The 11,302-nt window shown below is 32.4% G+C and overlaps 1 protein-coding gene across 1 annotated transcript in view; it reads right to left on the bottom strand.

The window, feature by feature from the left end:
* Positions 1-465: 465 nt before the first annotated feature.
* LOC124047007 (mitochondrial amidoxime-reducing component 1-like) overlaps positions 466-11,302 on the bottom strand; it is a 40,007-nt gene continuing 29,170 nt past the window's right edge. Inside the window, exons 8-9 of the mRNA XM_046367752.1 lie at positions 10,167-10,238; positions 466-1,820 (exon numbers count right to left, since the gene is read on the bottom strand). Of these exons, the coding sequence (XP_046223708.1) occupies positions 1,694-1,820; positions 10,167-10,238 (199 nt within the window). The 3' untranslated portion in view covers positions 466-1,693. The remainder of the gene's footprint in view (positions 1,821-10,166; positions 10,239-11,302) is intronic.

Below are 11,302 nucleotides of genomic sequence, written 5' to 3'. Positions count from 1 at the left end.
TTTATTGAACTGAACGCACCCGGTAGACTTGCCCTCTCAGCACTAGCACTGTATGTAGCAAAACTTTTATTGAACTGAACGCACCCCGGTAGACTTGCCCTCTCAGCACTAGCACTGTATGTAGCAAAACTTTTATTGAACTGAACGCACCCGGTAGACTTGCCCTCTCAGCACTAGCACTGTATGTAGCAAAACTTTTATTGAACTGAACGCACCCCGGTAGACTTGCCCTCTCAGCACTAGCACTGTATGTAGCAAAACTTTTATTGAACTGAACGCACCCCGGTAGACTTGCCCTCTCAGCACTAGCACTGTATGTAGCAAAACTTTTATTGAACTGAACTTTTATTGAACACGCACCCCGGTAGACTTGCCCTCTCAGCACTAGCACTGTATGTAGCAAAACTTTTATTGAACTGAACGCACCCCGGTAGACTTGCCCTCTCAGCACTAGCACTGTATGTAGCAAAACTTTTATTGAACTGAACGCACCCCGGTAGACTTGCCCTCTCAGCACTAGCACTGTATGTAGCAAAACTTTTATTGAACTGAACGCACCCCGGTAGACTTGCCCTCTCAGCACTAGCACTGTATGTAGCAAAACTTTTATTGAACTGAACGCACCCCGGTAGACGGTAGACTTGCCCTCTCAGCACTAGCACTGTATGTAGCAAAACTTTTATTGAACTGAACGCACCCCGGTAGACTTGCCCTCTCAGCACTAGCACTGTATGTAGCAAAACTTTTATTGAACTGAACGCACCCCGGTAGACTTGCCCTCTCAGCACTAGCACTGTATGTAGCAAAACTTTTATTGAACTGAACGCACCCCGGTAGACTTGCCCTCTCAGCACTAGCACTGTATGTAGCAAAACTTTTATTGAACTGAACGCACCCGGTAGACTTGCCCTCTCAGCACTAGCACTGTATGTAGCAAAACTTTTATTGAACTGAACGCACCCGGTAGACTTGCCCTCTCAGCACTAGCACTGTATGTAGCAAAACTTTTATTGAACTGAACGCACCCCGGTAGACTTGCCCTCTCAGCACTAGCACTGTATGTAGCAAAACTTTTATTGAACTGAACACACCCCGGTAGACTTGCCCTCTCAGCACTAGCACTGTATGTAGCAAAACTTTTATTGAACTGAACGCACCCCGGTAGACTTGCCCTCTCAGCACTAGCACTGTATGTAGCAAAACTTTTATTGAACTGAACGCACCCCGGTAGACTTGCCCTCTCAGCACTAGCACTGTATGTAGCAAAACTTTTATTGAACTGAACGCACCCCGGTAGACTTGCCCTCTCAGCACTAGCACTGTATGTAGCAAAACTTTTATTGAACTGAACGCACCCCGGTAGACTTGCCCTCTCAGCACTAGCACTGTTTGATTGGTTGTTTTCCTTTCCACGATAAACATTTATCTTTTCAAGCTCATACAGAACACACATTAAAACCAACTACTAATGTTCTCAATCATAAAAAGGATTAAAAAAAATGTTTTTCCCCCATATAATCTCATAATCTCATATAATCTCATAATCTTCAGCCTACTTAGAAAGAATGATTTAACTGCAAAATATGAAAAGCGGTATTCTGTTCTATTTGTTATTTTGTGACTTTCTAATCATCTATGCCATCACACTACTACATGTAAAGCGTATATTATAGTAGCTAGTCTTCCATCCATCTCAGTGGCTGGTCTCGTACACCACATCTCCAACCTGGAGCACCCCTGTCTTGCTGACGATATACATCTGTCCAAACAGTGGTGCTGCTTTATAGATGTTCTTCTGGGATGGGTCACACATTCGATAGCTGGGGAGCAAATCAAACCGTAGGAGTTAATACCTTCTATAAGCAATTACTTGCTCTATAACAGAAGTCACATTGTGCTTGATCACAGATGGCAGTTTTTCGAGAGAATCAAATTTGTAATGCACTGTGGGTAAATTGTGACTGACTGATCTTCAAATAGTAATGAGTAGTTATTTATGATGCAAGGTGATTTGTAGATCAGTCCAGTCCGGCAGTTACTTGCACTATCAAGCTGCAATATAACAAACCCAAAGACAGACAAATTCCACACTGAACAAAAAATATAAAACGCTAAGATTTTACTGAGTTACAGTTCATATGAAGAAATCAGTTAATTGAAATAAATAAATTAGGTCCCTAATTTATGAATTTCACATGACTGGGAATACAGATATGCATCTGTTGGTCTCAGAGCTTGGGGTGCGGATCAGAATACCAGTCAGTATCTGATGTGGATCAGAATACCAGTCAGTATCTGATGTGGATCAGAACACCAGTCAGTATCTGGTGTGGATCAGAATACCAGTCAGTATCTGGTGTGGATCAGAATACCAGTCAGTATCTGGTGTGGATCAGAATACCAGTCAGTATCTGGTGTGGATCAGAATACCAGTCAGTATCTGGTGTGGATCAGAATACCAGTCAGTATCTGGTGCGGATCAGAATACCAGTCAGTATCTGGTGTGGATCAGAATACCAGTCAGTATCTGATGTGGATCAGAATACCAGTCAGTATCTGGTGCGGATCAGAATACCAGTCAGTATCTGGTGTGGATCAGAATACCAGTCAGTATCTGGTGTGGATCAGAATACCAGTCAGTATCTGGTGCGGATCAGAATACCAGTCAGTATCTGGTGTGGATCAGAATACCAGTCAGTATCTGGTGTGGATCAGAATACCAGTCAGTATCTGGTGCGGATCAGAATACCAGTCAGTATCTGGTGTGGATCAGAATACCAGTCAGTATCTGATGTGGATCAGAATACCAGTCAGTATCTGGTGCGGATCAGAATACCAGTCAGTATCTGGTGTGGATCAGAATACCAGTCAGTATCTGGTGCGGATCAGAATACCAGTCAGTATCTGGTGTGGATCAGAATACCAGTCAGTATCTGGTGCGGATCAGAATACCAGTCAGTATCTGATGTGGATCAGAATACCAGTCAGTATCTGGTGTGGATCAGAATACCAGTCAGTATCTGGTGCGGATCAGAATACCAGTCAGTATCTGATGTGGATCAGAATACCAGTCAGTATCTGGTGCGGATCAGAATACCAGTCAGTATCTGGTGTGGATCAGAATACCAGTCAGTATCTGATGTGGATCAGAATACCAGTCAGTATCTGATGTGGATCAGAATACCAGTCAGTATCTGGTGTGGATCAGAATACCAGTCAGTATCTGATGTGGATCAGAATACCAGTCAGTATCTGATGTGGATCAGAATACCAGTCAGTATCTGATGTGACCACCATTTGCCTCATGCAGCGCGACACATCTCCTTCACACAGAGTCGATCAGCAGCCGAAACGCGTCAGATTTAAAAAAAAAACTTGCTTCTAGTGAACATGCCATACAAATAAAGGAATTGTTATGAATTATATGTGTTATATATATATATATGTATTATTATATGTGTTATATATATATATATGTATTATTATATGTGTTATATATATATATATGTATTATTATATGTGTTATATATATATATATATGTATTATTATATGTGTTATATATATATATGTATTATTATATGTGTTATATATATATATGTATTATTATATGTGTTATATATATATATATGTATTATTATATGTGTTATATATATATATATGTATTATTATATGTGTTATATATATATGTATTATTATATGTGTTATATATATATATATGTATTATTATATGTGTTATATATATATATATGTATTATTATATGTGTTATATATATATGTATTATTATATGTGTTATATATATATATATGTATTATTATATGTGTTATATATATATCAAATCAAATTCAAATCAAATTTATTTATATAGCCCTTCGTACATCAGCTGATATCTCAAAGTGCTGTACAGAAACCCAGCCTAAAACCCCAAACAGCAAACAATGCAGGTGTAAAAGCACGGTGGCTAGGAAAAACTCCCTAGAAAGGCCAAAACCTAGGAAGAAACCTAGAGAGGAACCGGGCTATGTGGGGTGGCCAGTCCTCTTCTGGCTGTGCCGGGTAGAGATTATAACAGAACATGACCAAGATGTTCAAATGTTCATAAATGACCAGCATGGTCAAATAATAATAAGGCAGAACAGTTGAAACTGGAGCAGCAGCACAGTCAGATGGACTGGGGACAGCAAGGAGCCATCATGTCAGGTAGTCCTGGGGCACGGTCCTAGGGCTCAGGTCCTCCGAGAGAGAGAAAGAAAGAGAGAATTAGAGAGAGCATATGTGGGGTGGCCAGTCCTCTTCTGGCTGTGCCAGGTGGAGATTATAACAGAACGTGGCCAAGATGTTCAAATGTTCATAAATGACCAGCATGGTTGAATAATAGTAAGGCAGAACAGTTGAAACTGGAGCAGGAGCATGGCCAGGTGGACTGGGGACAGCAAGGAGTCCTCATGTCAGGTAGTCCTGGGACATGGTCCTAGGGCCCAGGCCAGTTGAAACTGGAGCAGCAGCATGGCCAGGTGGACTGGGGACAGCAAGGAGTCATCATGTCAGGTAGTCCTGGGGCATGGTTCTAGGGCTCAGGTCCTCCGAGAGAGAGAAAGAAAGAGAGAAGGAGAGAATTAGAGAACGCACACTTAGATTTACACAGGACACCGAATAGGACAGGAGAAGTACTCCAGATAAACAAACTGACCCTAGCCCCCGACACAAACTACTGCAGCATAAATACTGGAGGCTGAGACAGGAGGGGTCAGGAGACACTGTGGCCCCATCCGAGGACACCCCGGACAGGGCCAAACAGGAAGGATATAACCCCACCCACTTTGCCAAAGCACAGCCCCCACACCACTAGAGGGAAATCTTCAACCACCAACTTACCATCCTGAGACAAGGCCGAGTATAGCCCACAAAGATCTCCGACACGGTACAACCCAAGGGGTGGGGGGAACCCAGACAGGCCGACCACAACAGTGAATCAACCCACCCAGGTGACGCATCCCCCCCAGGGACGGCACGAGAGAGCCCCAGCAAGCCAGTGACTCAGCCCCGTAACAGGGTTAGAGGCAGAGAATCCCAGTGGAAAAAGGGGAACCGGCCAGGCAGAGACAGCAAGGGCGGTTCGTTGCTCCAGAGCCTTTCCGTTCACCTTCCCACTCCTGGGCCAGACTACACTCAATCATATGACCCACTGAAGAGATGAGTCTTCAGTAAAGACTTAAAGGTTGAGACCGAGTTTGCGTCTCTGACATGGGTAGGCAGACCCAATATATGTATTATTATATGTGTTATATATATATATGTATTATTATATGTGTTATATATATATATATATGTATTATTATATGTGTTATATATATATATATGTATTATTATATGTGTTATATATATATATGTATTATTATATGTGTTATATATATATATGTATTATTATATGTGTTATATATATATATATGTATTATTATATGTGTTATATATATATATGTATTATTATATGTTATATATTATATATATTATATGTATTATTATATATGTTATATATATATATATGTATTATTATATGTGTTATATATATATATGTATTATTATATGTGTTATATATATATATATGTATTATTATATGTGTTATATATATATATATGTATTATTATATGTGTTATATATATATATATATGTATTATTATATGTGTTATATATATATATATGTATTATTATATGTGTTATATATATATATATGTATTATATGTATTATATATATGTATTATTATATATATATGTATATATTATATATGTATTATTATATGTGTTATATATATATATGTATTATTATATGTGTATATATATATATATGTATTATTATATGTGTTATATATATATATATATGTATTATTATATGTGTATATATATATATATATATATTATTATATGTGTTATATATATTATATGTATTATTATATGTGTTATATATATATATATGTATTATTATATGTGTTATATATATATATATGTATTATATATTATTATATATTATTGTTATATATATATATATGTATTATTATATGTGTTATTATATATATATGTATTATATATGTGTATTATATATTATATGTATTATTATATGTGTTATATATATATATATGTATTATTATATGTGTTATATATATATATATATGTATTATTATATGTGTTATATATATATATGTATTATTATATGTGTTATATATATATATATGTATTATTATATGTGTTATATATATATATATGTATTATTATATGTGTTATATATATATATATATTATATGTATTATATATTATATGTGTATATATATATATATGTATTATTATATGTGTTATATATATATATATGTATTATTATATGTGTTATATATATATATGTATTATTATATATATATATGTATTATTATATGTGTTATATATATATATATGTATTATTATATGTGTTATATATATATATGTATTATTATATGTGTTATATATATATATGTATTATTATATGTGTATATATATATATATGTATTATTATATGTGTTATATATATATATGTATTATTATATGTGTTATATATATATATATGTATTATTATATGTGTTATATATATATATGTATTATTATATGTGTTATATATATATATGTATTATTATATGTGTTATATATATATATATGTATTATTATATATATATGTATTATTATATGTGTTATATATATATATATATATATGTATTATTATATGTGTTATATATATATATATGTATTATTATATGTGTTATATATTATATGTATTATTATATATATATATATATATGTATTATTATATGTGTTATATATATATATATGTATTATTATATGTGTTATATATATTATATGTATTTATTATATATGTGTTATATATATATATGTATTATTATATGTGTTATATATATATATGTATTATTATATGTGTTATATATATATATATGTATTATTATATGTGTTATATATATATATATGTATTATTATATGTGTTATATATATATATATGTATTATTATTATATGTGTTATATATATATATATGTATTATTATATGTGTTATATATATATATATGTATTATTATATGTGTTATATATATATATATATGTATTATTATATGTGTTATATATATATATATGTATTATTATATGTGTTATATATATATATATGTATTATTATATGTGTTATATATATATATATATGTATTATTATATGTGTTATATATATATATATATATATTATTATATGTGTTATATATATATATGTATTATTATATGTGTTATATATATATATATATATATATGTATTATTATATGTGTTATATATATATATATGTATTATTATATGTGTTATATATATATATATGTATTATTATATGTGTTATATATATATATGTATTATTATATGTGTTATATATATATATATATGTATTATTATATGTGTTATATATATATATATGTATTATTATATGTGTTATATATATATATATGTATTATTATATGTGTTATATATATATATGTATTATTATATGTGTTATATATATATATATGTATTATTATATGTGTTATATATATATATATGTATTATTATATGTGTTATATATATATATATGTATTATTATATGTGTTATATATATATATGTATTATTATATGTGTTATATATATATATATGTATTATTATATGTGTTATATATATATATATGTATTATTATATGTGTTATATATATATATATGTATTATTATATGTGTTATATATATATATATGTATTATTATATGTGTTATATATATATATATGTATTATTATATGTGTTATATATATATATATGTATTATTATATGTGTTATATATATATATATGTATTATTATATGTGTTATATATATATATATGTATTATTATATGTGTATATATATATATATGTATTATTATATGTGTTATATATATATATATGTATTATTATATGTGTTATATATATATATATGTATTATTATATGTATTATTATATATATATATATATATGTATTATTATATGTGTATTATTATATATATATATATATGTATTATTATATGTGTTATATATATATATATGTATTATTATATGTGTTATATATATATATATGTATTATTATATGTGTTATATATATATATATGTATTATTATATGTGTATATATATATATATATGTATTATTATATGTGTTATATATATATATATGTATTATTATATGTGTTATATATATATATATGTATTATTATATGTGTTATATATATATATGTATTATTATATGTGTTATATATATATATATGTATTATTATATGTGTTATATATATATATATGTATTATTATATATTATTATATGTATTATTATATATATATATTATTATTATATGTGTTATATATATATATATGTATTATTATATGTGTTATATATATATATGTATTATTATATGTGTTATATATATATATGTATTATTATATGTGTATATATATATATATATGTATTATTATATGTGTTATATATATATATGTATTATTATATGTGTTATATATATATATATGTATTATTATATGTGTTATATATATATATATGTATTATTATATGTGTTATATATATATATGTATTATTATATGTGTTATATATATATATATGTATTATTATATGTGTTATATATATATATGTATTATTATATGTGCCTTGGTCCTCCTTTCTTTTTGTTGATCAGGTTGTTGATTGTGGCCTGTGGAATGTTGTCCCACTGCTCTTCAATGGCTGTGTTTAGATGTTGGATATTGGCGGGAACTGGAACACACTGTCGATCCAGAGCATCCCAAACATGCTCAATGGGTGACATGTCTGGTGAGTATGCAGAACATCTTGGCCATGTCCTGTTATAATCTCCACCCGGCACAGCCAGAAGAGGACTGGCCACCCCACATAGCCTGGTTCCTCTCTAGGTTTCTTCCTAGGTTTTGGCCTTTCTAGAAAGTTTTTCCTAGCCACCGTGCTTCTACACCTGCATTGCTTGCTGTTTGGGGTTTTAGGCTGAGTTTCTGTACAGCACTTTGAGATATCAGCTGATGTACGAAGGGCTATATAAATAAATTTGATTTTGATTTGAAAGAACTGGGACATTTTTAGTGTCCAGGAATTGTGTACAGATCCTCGCGACATGGGGCTGTGCATTATCATGCTGAAACATGAGGTGATGGTGGAGGATGAATGGCACGACAATGGGCCTCAGGATCTCGTCACGGTATCTCTGTGCATTCAAGCAGCCATCGATAAAATGCAATTGTGTTTGTTGTCCATAGCTTATGTCTGCCCATACCATAACCCCACCGCCACCATGGGGCACTCTGTTCACAACGTTGACATCAGCAAATTTCTCGCCCACACAACGCCATACACGCTGTCTGCCATGTAGACAGGATGAGATGCCATCTGCTCGGTACAGTTGAAACCGGGATTCATCCGTGAAGAGCTCACTTCTCCAGCGAGGCCAGTGGCCATCGAAGGTGAGCATTTGCCCACTGAAGTCAATTACGATTCTGAACGGTTGGATGACCAAATAAAAATTAAAAAACGAAGTTGGAGGCGGCTTATGGTTGAGAAATGAACATTCAACAATCTGGCAACAGCTCTGGTGGGAATTCCTGCAGCCAGCATGCCAATTGCACACTCCCTCATAATTTGACATCTGTGGCATTATGTTGTGTGACAAAACCGCACATTTTATAATGGCCTTTTATGGTACCCAGCACAAGGTGCACCTGTGTAACGATCAATGCTGTTTAATCAGCTTCTTGATATACCACACCTGTCAGGTGGATGGATTATCTTGGCAAAGGGAGAAATGCTCACTAACAGGGATGTAAACAAATTTGTGCACAAAAATTGAGATTAATATCAAGAAGCTGATTAAACAGCATTGATCGTTACACAGGTGCACCTTGTGCTGGGTACCATAAAAGGCCATTATAAAATGTGCGGTTTTGTCACACAACATAATGCCATAATGCTTTTTGTCCGTATGGAACATTTCTGGGATCTTTTTATTTCAGCTCATGAAACAGGGGACCGACACTTTACATGTTGCGTTTTATATTTTTGTTCAGTGTAAATATAGTGCCAGCTACTCTTGTTACCTTTTGAGTGTGTCCAGTGGTTGTTTCCTGCTGATGACTCCTGTTTCAGGGTCAACCGTGGTGGAGATGCATCTGGTAAGGATGACAAATGAGGATGACATCCTTTACTTAACACCTTAATAGTAATTGTATATAATGTTGGGTTCTGAGGTCCTGAGAATATGAAAATATACAGTGGGGAGAAGAATAAAATGCAAATTAATTCCTTAAAAATCATACAATGTGATTATCTGGATTATTATTTTAGATTCCGTCTCTCACAGTTGAAGTGTACCTATGATTTAAACAAATTACAGACCTCTACATGCTTTGGAAGTAGGAAATCCTGCAAAATCGGCCGTGTATCAAATACTTGTTCTCCCCACTGTACTTATTCATGTTACTGGGGGAGTGCTGAGGTTTAGAGGGTCGACACCAGAAGTTAATGGTTGTAGGATGGTTAATGGTTATAGTGCAGGGAAACGAGTACATGTGGCATTGATAAGCGGAGAGAGCCATAGATTAGTGGTGAGGGGGGGGGGTTGAGGTCAAGTCAGGTCACCTTAAGGGAGAATTAAAAGTTTATGGCCCGTATCACTAGTGTCCTGCCTAGCAGTAAAGATTAAATGTTTGTACAGATGTGTAGGAGGAGACTCCGCCTAGGAGAAAAGGTTAAATATCAGGGCTTGTGTGAAAATGCTTTGTCTAATGGAGCTATATTGATCCTCTGGGGATGAATAAACTTGGTTAAGCTTTCATAGTGTCTGTTGAGTTTTTACTCAGAGGAATAGAACCTAACAATAATATAGTGACCCTGTGTTTATATAATATAGTGACCCTGTGTTTATATAATATAGTGACCCTGTGTTTATATAATATAGTGACCCTGTGTTTATATAATATAGTGACCCTGTGTTTATATTATATAGTACATTTACATTTAAGTCATTTAGCAGACGCTCTTATCCAGAGCGACTTACAAATTGGTGCATTCACCTTATGACATCCAGTGGAACAGTCACTTTACAATAGTGCATCTAAATCTTAAAGGGGGGGGGTGAGAGGGATTACTTATCCTAGTAGTGACCCTGTGTTTATATAATATAGTGACCCTGTGTTTATATTATATAGTACATTTACATTTAAGTCATTTAGCA

The sequence above is a fragment of the Oncorhynchus gorbuscha genome, linkage group LG10 (genome assembly GCF_021184085.1).
Source record: "Oncorhynchus gorbuscha isolate QuinsamMale2020 ecotype Even-year linkage group LG10, OgorEven_v1.0, whole genome shotgun sequence".
NCBI classification, from domain to species: domain Eukaryota; kingdom Metazoa; phylum Chordata; class Actinopteri; order Salmoniformes; family Salmonidae; genus Oncorhynchus; species Oncorhynchus gorbuscha.
The sequence above is the reverse complement of the archived record's forward strand: the minus strand, read 5'-3'. Positions and strand labels throughout refer to the sequence as shown.